The sequence below is a fragment of the Carlito syrichta genome, unplaced genomic scaffold (assembly GCF_000164805.1).
Source record: "Carlito syrichta isolate Samal-C Ts95f unplaced genomic scaffold, Tarsius_syrichta-2.0.1 Scaffold304726, whole genome shotgun sequence".
NCBI lineage: Eukaryota > Metazoa > Chordata > Mammalia > Primates > Tarsiidae > Carlito > Carlito syrichta.
In genome coordinates this window covers 308940-323378 of record NW_007248822.1, presented here as the reverse complement: position 1 = coordinate 323378, position 14439 = coordinate 308940, and the positions used below count along the sequence as shown (strand labels likewise).

The window sequence follows — 14439 nt, the reverse complement described above, 5'->3', positions numbered from 1 at the left end:
CACACACACACACCCCACACACACACACACACACACACACACACACACACACACACACAGTGGTTCCTCAGCAGTGCTGTTATGGCATGGAGGAATGGCTGAAAGGTATGCTGGTGATGTTCTGTTTCAGATCTGGATGCTGGTTATGGGATGTATGGAATGGCCAATGTGTAAAAATTCATCAAGTTGCATACATATGTTCATATTTCCACATTCATAAGAGGTTTTTCCTTAAAAGAAGCCTTTGCTAATATGGGACTTATATTTGGATGGAGATATACACCTAACACGCACTCCCTTTCATCAATATCTGAGAACAAAATTTAGTATCCTGAGGAAATTCAAACAATGAATTTGCATTTTCTCTCTCTATGAGGAAGACTTACCACCCCATGGCTGCGCGGGTCAGGATCACATCAAACAGCAAGACTGATAAGCCAGCTGTGACCACCTGCAGAAATAATTTCAACAAAAGGTCATGAGAGCGGCAGGGCTCCAGTAACCTCCAGGCGTTTTTCCCCAGATTAGTTCAGATCCCCGATGTTAGCCATTCTGGCCCACTCCGCGTCCTTTTCCCCACCTGCCTTCCCCACCTGCCTCCGGTCCCCTGAATTTAGCACTGTCTCTGAGCAAAGCATTTGGTGTAGAAAAGACTAAGTCCTAGTCTGTTTTGGAGGTGAGAATCTTCAAAGAAGCATTTAACTTCCAAACTCCTCAAAAGAAGAGGCACACAGCCAAAGTCTCCTTCATCTCTCTCCCGGGAAGGGGTATATTAAGAAAACTCATTTCCATCTTGTCTCAGCAGTGCGGAACTCATCTCCAAGGTCAGGCGTGCTCATTAACCTGTTCCCAGATCCTCTAGAACAAAACCGACTGTCACCTGGTCTTTACCCAACACACTGTCTCTTCCGCCTCTCCTGATGCCCCTGTCTCTCGGATCCATGACACACATTCTAAGAAACCAGGTGCTTCCTGGGAAAGGGAGCAATTAAATCATTACTTAATTATTTGCAAACATCTAGAAGCTAAAGGGGAGGGAAGAGGTTACTTGCACACTCTCAGAGCCAGAAATTCCAGCAAAGTCTCTTAGGAATGGCAGTCATGGGACTCAGACTCAGTGCCCCTAAACTGGAGGCACAAAGAGTGTGTGTGAACCAACGGCCCAGCTTTGTCCACGTCTGGAACGTCTACTTAAGGAAGGATGTATCTTGTTTCCAGAATTCCACATTCTTCAGGCCAGGACAGCTTCTGGGAGGAAGGCCGTCCCAAGGACCTGCTTTCTGGCAGTGAGAAGCAGGCAGCAGGCTGCATCGAGGGGAAGGCCACTCAAGCTGAGATACTCAGAAATGTCAGCTCCCATCTCACTCAAGGAGGCTGCTTGGGGGAGCGGTCTTGGAGGCCTCTGTGGGTCTCCAAGCTGGGAACATGGCCATAGGCACATGGCCAGAGAAGGAGGATGTTTGATGAACCTCATGTCCTTGCTCATTCACCATCTCAGAAAGAAGTCTGGAACTACACATTCAGAATCTTTGGGGTATACATTTTGTAAGATTCTGGAACTTTTGTAGCTTACCCGTTTGGGGTCACTTTCTGTTTGCCTTGCTTTATTGATCTGCAGCAAAAACCCTGACCACAAAAAAGACCTGTATGTTGTCTTTAGGGATGATAAAGAGACAGATGCTGAGCCGAGGAGACCATTGCAAAGTGGAACAGAAAGGATAAAAGGAAAACAGTTCTCAGAGCAGTGAGTGCTGGGTTTTTGTTTGTTTAAGTTAAAGAATAAGATGAATAACAGCTGTTCTTCTGTTTTCTTTTTAACATTTGATTTTGGACTTGTGCATCTGTGGTCATCAATGAAGTGGGCCTAAAATGTTATTACCTTGCAATGCAGTTTCTGACTTTGGAAACAAGGCTATACTAACCCCATAAGTGAGTTAATCGGCTTCCCCACCTATTATCCTATAAAGGACAAAGATGATCTTGACCATGAAAGTCACCCTGACTTGATGGTCCTGATGGACCTGCAGTTCCTAGCAAAGGGGTAACTTTGAATGGCCATTGGCATAATCAAGTTTCCTCTTTCTCCTTGTTCCAAGTTTTCTATTTTCACATCTTTCAAAAATGTATTTCATTTAGGTTTTCCAATTCGTTAACATTTAGCTGTTTGGAGAAATGTCATTTTATATAGTTTTTGTCTGTAGTTTTAGTTACTATTATAGTTATTACTATTATTTGAGTCAGAGTCTCACGCTATTACCCAGGCTGGAGTGCAGTGGCATGATCACAGCCACTGCAGCCTCAATCTGCTTGGTTCATGCAATCCTTCTACTTCAGCCTCCAAGTAGCTAAAACCACAGGTGTGTGCCACTACACCCAGCTATTTTTTTTTTTTTTTGTAGAGACCAGGTCTCACCAAGTTGCCCAGGCTGGTCTTGAACCCCTAGGCTCAGGCAATTCTCTCACCTTGGCCTCCCAAAGTGCTGGAATTATAGGCATGAGCCACTGCACCCAGCCTGTGTCTGTTTTTATTATCTTCCTTTTTATTCTTATTTTTATTGTCTTTTTTTTCTCTTTTTTTTTCCCCTTTCATTAATCTTGACCAAAGTTAATACTCCTGTTAATCATTTTTTCCTTTTGCAACTTCTTGTCCCAGGATGGTGACAATGGAGATGTGTTTCTTGGACTTGATGGAAAAGGCTCTGTCCTACTTATAAATGCCAGCTGTGCGGAAAGCTTAACAAAGTGGAACATTCCACTTATAGAGGACCCAACTTGTCTTTTCTATTTCTCTATTTGTCTTCATCTCCTTTGTCTCTTTTTACCAGCTCTTCAAGGCCTTGTTTTTATTTTTAGAGCTAGGGCCTCACTCTGTTGCCCAGGCTGGAGTGCTGTAGCTCCCTGCAGCCTCAGCTTCTTGGGTTCAAGGGATCCTCTCACCTGAGCCTCCTGAGTAGCTGGAACTACAGGTGTGTGCCACCACACCCAGCTTATTTTGAAAAAAGTTTTTTGTAGAGACAAGAGTCTCATTATGTTGCCCAGGCTGGTCTCAAACTCCTGGGCTCAAGTGATCCTCCCACTTCAGCCTCTGAAAGTGCTGGGATCACAGGCATGGGCCACCACCCAGCCCGCAAGACCTTTCTTGAGAGGTTTCTCTCCTTATTCTCTGATTGCCTCTTTCATGTGAAGAGGGACGCCTCCCCCGTGCCCTGTCACACTTGCAGCCTGGGACTTGTGTCACTGCTCCCTGTGAGCTTCTTAGGAGGAATCCCATCTGCCATGAGACAGACAGCTGGCCTGCTTATTCCTACTAACTGCACCTTTTGCCAAGAAAAGCATGTCTTAAACATTTCAAACCAGCCCTTACTTGAAAATATGGTTGGTTTACCAGCCACGCTGGTGCCTTTGCCATCTGCCGCTTCCTGGAAATGTTTGCACAGCCCCCTGCTTTCTCCTAAACCTCCCGTTCAAACTTCTCCAAAGCTGTATTGCTCAGTGAACACGTGTGCTGCTGCCCGAGACCCTCACTGAGTTCTACAGCTGGGCTTGTCTTATTTCTGTAAAGACAGTCGAGTGAAGGTGTCTGCACAGCAGAGCTACTGTGGGGTCACACGGGCCACTTTTTAATCTATTCAGTAAGAACCAGCCATTTCTTGTACGTCTCCACTTTCTTTTACTTCCATCCCTCATCCTAGCGGTCAGCCCTCTTTTTGGAAGCATGCCCTCACTCTCTTTCTAACTCACACAGTTACCAAAGTTCTCCCACTTCACAAAAGTCACTTTATCGGAAAGGACAAGTAGAAGCTGACAAGGCCCCTCCAAGAGGCGGCTGCTGGGCAGCTGGTCATTCTGGCTCCCCACTGAGGGACTTGCTCACACCACCCTCACCATGGGTGAGGTTCAAATTCACATCTCAGTGACAGACATCTTTACTCCATGAGCCTTCAGTGAGGCTGCTGGGAACAGTTGGAAGTGCAAACGTTTCCGGGTCCACTCTAGTCCTAATGCCACTGAGGAAGAAATAGAAACCATGAGAGGCGGAAGGATCGCCGGAGCCCAGCAGGTCGAGTCTGCGGTGGCCGGAAGTGGCCACTGCACTCCAGTCTGGGCGACAGAGCAAGACTCCAACTCAAAAAAAAAAAAAGAAACCATGAGTGTCTTAGTGTGCCAAGTCTGGGTACAGAATGTCCCACGTGTGGCTACCCAGGGGCAGAACCTGAGAGGTAGAAGGGACTCCCTTAGCCCACGGATGGGGAGACGATGACCCAGAGACAGTACGTGATTGCTCTGGGAACCTAGAGAGTTCATGGCAGTGAGGAATAGAACCAAGACCTCAATTCCTAGCTCAACCTTCTCTCATAGCCAGAAACTCAAGAAGTGGCCCACACAAGCTCTATAAGGCTTTTTTAATTTTTTTTTGAGTTGGAGTCTCATTCTGTCGCCCAGACTGGAGTGCAGTGGCACACTCCCGGCCACTGCAGCCTTGACCCACTGGGCTCCAGCAATCCTTCCGAGTAGCCGAAATTACAGGCACACAATACCATGCCCAGCTAATTATTTTTGATTTATTGTAGAGATTAGGTCTCGCCAAGTTGCCCGAGTGGGTCTCGAACCCGCGGGCTCAGGCAATCCACTCACCTCGGCCTCCCAAAGCGCTGGGATTACAGGCTGAGCCACCGAGCACAGCCTACAAGGCTTTTTAAAAAGAATCTAGGCCGGGCTTGGTGGCTCAGCCTGTAATCCAAGTACTTTGGGAGGCCGAGGTGAGTGGATTGCCTGAACCTGTGGGTTCGAGACCAGCCCAGGCAACTTGGCAAGACCTTGTCTCTACAATAAATCAAAAATTAGCCAGGCATGGTAGCATGCACCAGTGGTTCTGGCTACTTGGAAGGCTGAGGCAGAAGGATCGCCTGAACCCAGCGGGTCGACAGTGGGGTGGCCGTGAGTGTGCCACTACACTCCTGCCTGGGTGATGGAGTGAGACTCCAACTCAAAAAAGAAAAAAAAAAAATCTAATTAGCCAGGTGTAGTGGTATGCATCTACAGTCCCAGCTACTCAGGAGGTTGAGGTAGAAGGATCATCTGAGCCCAGGAGGTCAAGACTGCGGTGAGCTGTGACCATGATGCTGTACTCTAGCCTGGGCTCTGACTTAAAAAAAAAAAGGCCAATAAAAGCAGAACTCAAACAAGTATGTGTACAACCATGTTCATAGCAGCACTATTCAAAATAGTCAGAATTGGAAGCAATCCCAGTGTCCACTGAGGGGTGAGTAGAGAAACAATGAGGTGTGCACCTACAGTGAAATTTCTTTTTTTTTTGAGTTGGAGTCTCATTCTGTCACCCAGGCTGGAGTACAGTGGCACAATCATGACCACCACAGCCTCGACCTGCTGGGCTCAGGCAATTCTTCTGTTTCAGCCTTCCAAGTAGCTGGAACTATAGGTTTATGTCACCATGCCTGGCTAATTTTTCATTTACTGTAGAGATGAGGTCTCGCCAAGTTGCCCAGGCAGGTCTTGAACCCCTGGGGCTCAGACAATCCTCTCGTCTCCACCTCCCAAAGTGCTGGGATTACAGCTGTAAGTCACCGCGCCTGACTTTACAATGGAATATTATTCAGCCTTAAAGAAAATTCTGATTCACCCTAAAACATGGAGGACGTTATGCTGAGTGAAATAAGCCAGACACAGAAGATCAAATACTGTATGATTCCACTCATAAGAGGTACTTAGAGCTGTCAAACTCGTGGAGACAAAGAGAATCGGTGGTTGCGGTGCCTGGGAGGAGAGAGGAATGGGGAGTTGGTGTTTAATGGGTACAGAGTTTCAGTTTGGAAAGAAGAAAAATGTGTGGAAATGGATGGTGGGAATGGTTGCATAACAATGTGAATACACTTAATGCCACTGAACTGTACAGTTATAAATGGTTAAAATGGTAAACCCTGTGTTTAACAAAAATACACACAACCTATTTCTTTTTGCCTGAATTCTTCATTCTTACCCCTTCTCCCAACTTTGTTTTTTCATTTTTATTTTTTAAGAGGCAGGATCTTGCTATGTTTCTCAGGTTGGAGTATAGTGGCTATTCATAGACAAGTTCAAGGCACATGACAGCCTTGAACTCCTGGCCTCAAGCAATCCTTCTGCCTCAGCCTCCCAGATAACTGGGACTATAGGTTGGTACCACCATGCCTGGCATCTTCTTCCTACTCTGCCTAAGTTTCCAAGGCCTCTGGCGAGACTGTCTGAAGAGCTGGCTTGTCCTCTCCCCAGTACTTGGCTCCCACCTATGTCAGAGCCCCACTGGCTACCTACTGTTGTATTTGTTAATCACTGATCTGTTCACAAGCCTATCTGCCCTCTCTAGATTGTGAACTCCTGAGGTCAAAGACTTGGAAGCCATCACAAAGCCAAGTTCAGTGCCATGAAGCCTGGCTCAGTTGTAATCAACAAAGGCTGGAAAGAGCCAGAGTCAGCAATCACCTCTGGAGGGCACGTGAATGTGTAGCAGGTTTACTACTGACTTCCTTTGTGCTCATTTGAAGACTGAGCTCAGGGGAGAGAGGCTCTTTATATGCTTGAAAGCTCAACAACTGCTCTGAAACATATGTGAGAACATACAGTGTCAGCACAGAAATAAAATCTCTTATTAAGCAAAAATAGGCATTTTAAAACAAAAGGGTAAAATAGGAAAAGAAATAATCTCTTGTGATTTTGGAATACCTTGGAGGTTTACAAAGGAATGCACGGTGTGTGTGTGTGTGTGTGTGTGTGTGTGTGTGTGTGTGTGTGTGTGTGTGAAAGAGAGAGAGAGAGAGAGAGAATAAGCCCACAGCTTTTTGATTATAAGGTCATCAAATGCCAAACGGACCAGTCATTCTACAAAGAACATGCAGGGATGACATCTATCCCAGCTTCTACTTCCGGTCCTCACCCTCAAAGAGCATCATTGCCCCATCATTTGCTAAGCACTCTTTGTGGGAATGCATTGATGTTGACATTTGTATCAGCGGCTTCCTGGGTGATCACACTGGTGGTGAGACCTAGGGCACAGGGTCTCCAGGTATTGGTTCTGAGGTTGGAACCACCAAGGTCGCCCTCTCCACACCCTTCCTTCCTCCCTGCTCCCTGACCACCCAAGGCCACCAGTCCATGGAGTGGTGCCTTATTTTGGTCCTGACTCAGAGCTGCACTACTGGTTCCCGTCTTTGGGGTCCATACTGGACTCTGATCTCCAATCCAGGGAAGGGAGCTTCCCGGGCCACCTGGCTCTGGCCAGTGCTTGGTCTTATGACTAGAGTCTTGGCTTGTATCCCAGAAGCCTAATAGTGATCTATCGGAAGGGTACTCCATCCAAGTATTGACCACTACCAGGATTTCTGAGCCTGTGTCCCACCTGCCACTTTCAGAGCTGACATTAACTTTGATGTCCTAATGGATACTAAGTGTGGCCCACTCAGCTGTACTGCCAGAGCCAGCCTCCACAGGAACGGCCTCTTGGGCTTGGACATGCCGTGGTGGGAGACTCTTCCTCCAACTCCCCTCTCTTCTTGTCCTGGATTTCAGAAAGGAGAGAAGTCCTCATTCTCCAAAGCTTTAGGTGTGATGCTACTTGCTCCACTGGCGATCAGTGGACCATTCTCCTGGTGTACAAAGCAATCCTTTCATCTAGGCAACAGAAACAATCCCCATGCATCTCACTCCCTGGTCATGGGATCAATCAAGTGCCCAACATTCCAGAGCTGAGAGTCAGGTCCCAGATATTTTTTTTTTTTTTTTAAGTTGGAGTCTCACTCTGTCACCCAGACTGGAGTGCAGTGGCCGCTCCCGGCCACCGCAGCCTTGACCTGCTGGGCTCCAGCGATCCTTCCACCTCAGCCTTCCAAGTAGCTGGAATTACAGGCGTGCGCTACCAGGCCTGGCTAATTTTTTGATTTATTGTAGAGATGAGGTCTCACCAAGTTGCCCAGGCGAGTCTCGAACCCGCGGACTCAGGCAATTCACTCACCTCAGCCTCCCAAGGTGCGGGATTACAGGCTGAGTCATCAAGCCCGGCTAAGGTCCCAGACATTAACAGACCTGTGCAGTGTGCTTACGCTGGGGGCCACTAAGCACTCTGGCTCCTTCAGCATCTTCAGCCACCTTCAATACAATAATATTCCCGAGGCACAAGAATCTCTCAAACTAATTACATTTTGCCCTCCAAAAAAAGTCAGTAAAAGCATATATACAAACAAAACAGGAAGACCAAAAAACCCATTACACACTTTTAAAATGGCTAAAATCTGCCCATGAAAAAACACTTCAAGTTACTCTTGGAAACTGCCAGTCAAGAAATAGCCATGACCTATACTTCCGGTTGTTGTTCTTGACTGTAAAAAGGATTTTCAAAACTACAGGTTTTTCCCAAGGATGAAAGAGTCTTGTCTGAGGAATGTCTCTTCGCACACACAGACCTGAATAACAAATACTAAGACAAAACACAAGCGGAGCGATGCCAACAGCAGCACAACTCAGTACAACATGTCAGCCACAGGGCTTTGAACCTCCCGGCTTTGTCAACAGATGTCATAACCTCCGTGGTATTAGAACAGAGTTTGGTATTTAAAGCAGGTTTGTTTTTTAAACATTCATTTCAATCAATCCTAAGACACATTTTCTGTTTAAGGGAAAACGGGGGGAAGACTGTTAAGTGGGAACATGTCAGGCAGTCAAGTATTTGGGGGAGAAGCAGAGATTCGGGTTTATTGTTTTGTTGGTTTTTAAATGCATGTGACTCAAGAGAAAAGTGTTGCACACAAGGCCCTCCATTGCCTGTTTTTTCAATCCAGATACAGTCATAAACCTCCCTTTTAAATGGGTTGTAATTTTTCAAACACAGTCTCATACCATCATCTTGCCTCTGCTCAGCAAGTTCTCTCTGCCTGGAATAATTTCATAGGCCTGTCCACACAATTCCTACGCATCATCCAAAAATCCATCTCCTGAAAACTGTTCCTGAATATGCCTGATTGGATCACAACCCCTTGCCATTGTGCATGCCAAACTCTACTGAAATGTGTGGCCTCCCTGATCAGGGTGCGCGCTATTCATCTTTGTACACTCGGGCTAGCAACAGAGAGTTGCATGTGAGAAGGGCCTGATACATTTTACGTGACTGCACTGTATCATCAAAGCTGGTAATATAACCCGTAAGGTCACAATACTGTTTTATAAAAAAATCCCTTTTCGTATATTAGGGACAATTGGAATCAAGGACTGGGACATACTCTCTGCCCCTCATCTTTGCCCAGTTACTGCCATGGGGCTAGAAACAGCTCTACAGAGAGGATCTAAAACTGGATCTTTCTGCTTCCAAGTCCAAAAATGCCAGGAAAGATTTTGACTGGCTCCTGGACCAACCGGCTGTGGTCTGGAAGGCAGAGAAATATAAGAACAGGGAAGCTTACTCTTGAACTTCATGGTTGGAAACAGGAAGGAGCATTTTCCCAGAGAAAGATATGGGAAGTGCTAGCAGACAGAACAATGAATATCTTTTGCCTATCTGCCATGCAAAGTGTGATCACAGACAGGCAACATCCACATCACCTGGGAGCTTATAAGGCAGGGGCCCCAACCTCTGGGATGTGGACTGATACCAGTCCGTGGGCTGTTAGGTACGGGGCCACACAGCAGGAAGTAAGCGACAGGCAAGCAGAGCTCTGCCTTCTGTCAGACCAGTGGGAGCATTAGATTCTGATAGGAGCAAGAAACCCATTGTGAATGAATGGCACATGTGAGGAATCTAGGTTGCATGCCCTTATAAGAATCTAATGCCTGATGATCCCCACTCCACATCCCATCCATGGAAAACTTGTCTTTCACAAAACTGGTCCCTGATGCCCAAAAGGTGGAACTGCTGTTGCAGGGAACGCAGAATCCCAGGACCCAGCCCAGGGCTTCTGAGAAGCATCTGCGTTGGAACAGATGTGTAGTGACATGCGTGCACATTAAAACGTGGGGAGTTCTGTTCTAGAAACCCTAATTCCAGCAGCAAGGCTCCAGAACTTTCTCCAGCTGGTGTGGGAACGTGCTGCTCTGCCACCCTCCAGGGACAGGCAGATTCCAGCTCTCCCACAGGTCACAGAGGTGGAAATGTAAGCCAGATGGTCTCGGAGTCTGTCTGAAGGTAGACCCACATACGGATGTCACTAAGTCAGCCTTCCTTTTAGGTTAACAAGCAAATCTAATACAAAATTTGTACTCTAAGAACAGGATCTCTTTTTCTCCTAGAACCCAAGGAACTATTCCAAGCCCACCGGCTAGAAACCACAGCTTAGGCTGACACCTCTATTTGGCATTTAAAGAATATTCAATTAGCCCTTGTTACCCATCCTAGGACTTACCATGATCAGTGTAATTATTAATAGGCGACAACTCATGCTAAACCCCAGACATGACTACTAACAGTATTTAGCATCACCTCATTAAAATATATGAATGATTACTTTTGCCAGGTTATCAGAATATAAATACAATGGGATTGAAAACATAGGTGAGCAACAGAAAGAGATTAGGTTCATGTAAAGAAATGATTTATTTTAAATCTAGAGAAATATAAGGTGACTTTTAACAGACTCCTACATTTTATGGAAGAAAAAACAAGAAAATGAAACTAGAAAAATATGACAGGAATACCTAGTTCATAGAAAGTAACCAAAATGAGCTAAGGGCATAACATGTCCCAGACATCTGGCTTTGCAGTGTCACATACATCATCTCATGTGATCCCCATGACAACTCTACCCAGGAGGGTACTTAGTCCCATTTTATAGATGCTGAAGCTGAAGCTCACAGAGGATAAACACCTTGCTCAACGCATGCCATTTGCTTGCTTGTTTGTTTGTTTGAGTTGGAGTCTCACTCTGTCACTCAGGCTGGAGTATATTGGCACGCTCACGGCCACCACAGCCTCGACCTGCTGGGCTCCAACGATCCTTCCGCCTCAGCCTTCCAAGTAGCTGGAACTACAGGTACACACTACCACACTCAGTTAATTTTTTATTTATTGTAGGGACAAGGTCTCACCAAATTGCCCAGGCTGGTCTCGAATCTGCGGGCTAAGGCAATCCACGCGCCTCAGCCTCCAAAGTGCTGGGATTTACAGGCTGGTCTCGAATCTGCGGGCTAAGGCAATCCACTCGCCTCAGCCTCCAAAGTGCTGGGATTACAGACTGATCCCGGCCAGACACAGTTTGTTTTTTGTTTGTTTGTTTGTTTGTTTTTAGTTGGAGTCTCACTCTGTCACCCAGACTGGAGTGCAGTGGCCGTTCCCGGCCACCACAGCCTCGACCTGCTGAGCTCTGGCGATCCTTCCGCCTCAGCCTTCCGAGTAGCAGGAACTACAGGCGCGCACTACCACACCTGGCTAATTTTTTTTGATTTATTGTAGAGATGAGGTCTTGCCAAGTTGCCCAGACGGGTCTCGAACCCGCGGGCTCAGGCAATCCACTCACCTCAGCCTCCCACAGTGTGGGATTACAGGCTGAGCCTCCAAGACCGGCTCAGACACAGTTTTAACAACAGAATAGTTGGGACTAAAACCCAGCTCTCCTGAGCCTTGTGCTGATCCTGCTTTTTCAACTCCAGGTTAACTTCAATGGTGGCTTTCCCTAATCCTGCAGATGTCAACTTGACTCAGTTCTCAACCCTGGTTGCATATCCTGAATCTTGTGAGAAGCTAAAACACATCCACACCCACCCACACTCACACTCACACACACCACTGATATCCTGTTCCATGTCAATCTAATAGGAATTTCTTAGAATAAAGCCCAGAAATCAGCATTTTACAAAAGATCTCTTTGTAATTCTCATATGAAGATACGGTTGAATATTGATTACTGATATATTACTAGTCTGGGTAAAAGTAGTCATAAAATTGCCTAATATCATGGGACCACTTCATCATCCTGAGGAAGGGGCCAGAATCTAGTGAAAAAAGGGATGGTCATTGCCATCCCCACCATCAGAACATTTATGGCGCTGTTTTACATTCCCACTGGCAGTACATGAGCATTCCAGTTCCTTCACATTCTTATAATTATCTGTCTATGTTATTGTAGTCAATCCAGTGCATGCGAAGTGGTATCTCACTGTGGTTTTGGCTAATATTTCCCAGATGACTAATGACATCAAGCAGATTTTTTGTTTTGTTTTTTTGAGTAGGAGTCTCACTCTGTCACCCAGACTGGAGTGCAGTGGCCGCTCCTGGCCACCGCAGCCTCGACCTGCTGGGCTCTGGCGATCCTTCCACCTCAGCCTTCTAAGTAGCTGCAACTACAGGCATGCGCTACCACACCCGGCTAATTTTTTTGATTTATTGTGGAGATGAGGTCTCGCCAAGTTGCCCAGGCAGGCCTCGAACCCGTGGGCTCAGGCAATTCACTCACCTCAGCCTCCCAAGGCGCGGGATTACAGGTTGAGCCACTGAACTTGGCTCAAGCAGATTTTCATGGGCTTATTGACCATCTGTTCAATCTTCTTTGAAGAACTATTTAGATCTTTTGCCCATTTCTGAAATGGGGCTGTCTTTTTTATTATTGAGGTGTAGGCATACTTTATATATTCTAGACACGAATTTCATATCAGATATATGATTTGTTTGTAGGTTGTCTTTTCACTTTCTTGGTGGTGTCCTTTGCTGCTGTCCTTTGCTGCTCTAGAGTTTTTAATTTTGATTAAGTTCAATTTACGTATTTTTTCTTTTGTTGCTTGTGCTTTGGGTGTCATGGACACATTTTAAGTAGCAAGGAATTCTAAGTCACTATTTCATCCAATATCTTAAATAACACTATACATGTATCATACCATTATAGCACAGTTTCCTTTTTATAGAGCCATTCGTTTGTTCTAACTTTAAACATTATTTTTTTACTTTACAGCATGATCTATCAAAATTACGTGCACAGGATTATAACAAGCTTCCAGTGTGATATTACGGAAGATGTCAATATCATGCTATGTGATATGAATCTAAGGTTTTGTGATTCAGTTGAAACTTGAGGAATTGGAGACCTCATAAGCAATTATATTTAATGGAGGAGAGTAGAAAACCTCATGTAGCGATTCTTCAAATTCTTCAGAGTAATTCTGAAGAGGCTGGTGATCAGTTCTTTAAAGCAGGAATACTCATTCCTCTTCCTTTATTTCAGCACTTTAAAGATGTCATTGCATTGTCTAGTGGTATTCACGGCTTCAGTTGAAAACCCAGCCATTAAGCTTTATGGTTGTTTCTTCAATTTAAGGTAATGCATTTTTTTCTCTAGTTGACCTCAAGATTTTGTCTTCATCTTTGGTTTTCAACAGTTTGACTAGGCTACAGCTAAGTATGGTTTTCTTTTATGTTATATTTGGTATTGGTGAGCTTCTGGAAGACTGGGTTGATGTTCCTCAACACTTTTAAAAAGTTCTCCACCATTATCCCCTCAAATACTGCTTCTGCCCAATCTCTCTCTCTTCTTTTCTTCTAGAACTCTAATTACATATACATTAGATTTTTTGAACATTTCCCTCCACACATCTTTTAAGCTTTGTTCTGTTCTTTCCATTCTTTCTTCCTCTTTGTGTTTTGCTTTATTTTCTATTTATAGACCTTGAGTTCACCAATCCTGCTATATTACATCAAGCGTGCTCTTAGATTCACTTGATAAATTATTAATTTCAGGTGTATTTTTCATTTCTATAGTAACTCATTTTATTTTAACAGATTCTAATTTTGCATTGAAATTCTCTCATCATTTTATCCACCTTTTCCTCTAGTTTTAAACATATTTCCAGTTATTTTATTTTGCTTTTTTATTTTTATTTTTTGAGTTGGAGTCTCACTCTGTCACCCAGGCTGGAGTTCAGTGGCACACTCACGGCCACTGCAGCCTCAGCCTGCTGGGTTCAGGCAATTCTTCTGCCTCAGCCCTCCAAGTAGCTGGAACTATAGGCATGCACCACCACTCCCAGCTAATTTTTTGTTTTTATTATAGAGATGAGGTCTGTCCATGTTGCCCAGGCTGTTCTTGAATCCGTGGGCTCAGGCAATCCTCTCACGTCAGCCTCCCAAAATACAGTGATTAAAGGCGTGAACCACCACACCAGGCTATCCAGTCATTTTTTTTTTTTTTTTAGTTGGAATCTTACACTGTCGCCCAGACTGGAGTGCAGTGGCACACTCCTGGCCACTACAGCCTCAACCTGCTGGGCTCCAGCGATCCTTCCGCCTCAGCCTTTCAGGTAACTGGAACTACAGGCGTGCGCTACCATGCCCGGCTAGTTTTTGATTTATTGTAGAGACGAGGTCTTGCCAAGTTGCCTAGGCAGGTCTCGAACCCGCGGGCTCAGGCAATCCACTCGCCTCAGTCTCCCAAAGTGCTGGGATTACAGGCTGAGTCACCAAGCCCAGGATATCCA

General features: G+C 45.5%; 1 protein-coding gene across 1 annotated transcript in view; it reads right to left on the bottom strand.

Annotated features, from left to right (window-relative positions):
- The window catches only part of TMEM241 (transmembrane protein 241), a 149414-nt gene that overhangs the window by 16663 nt on the left and 118312 nt on the right, over nt 1-14439 (bottom strand). The window contains exon 14 of the mRNA XM_008060775.2: nt 387-451. Within this exon, the coding sequence (XP_008058966.1) occupies nt 387-451 (65 nt within the window). The remainder of the gene's footprint in view (nt 1-386; nt 452-14439) is intronic.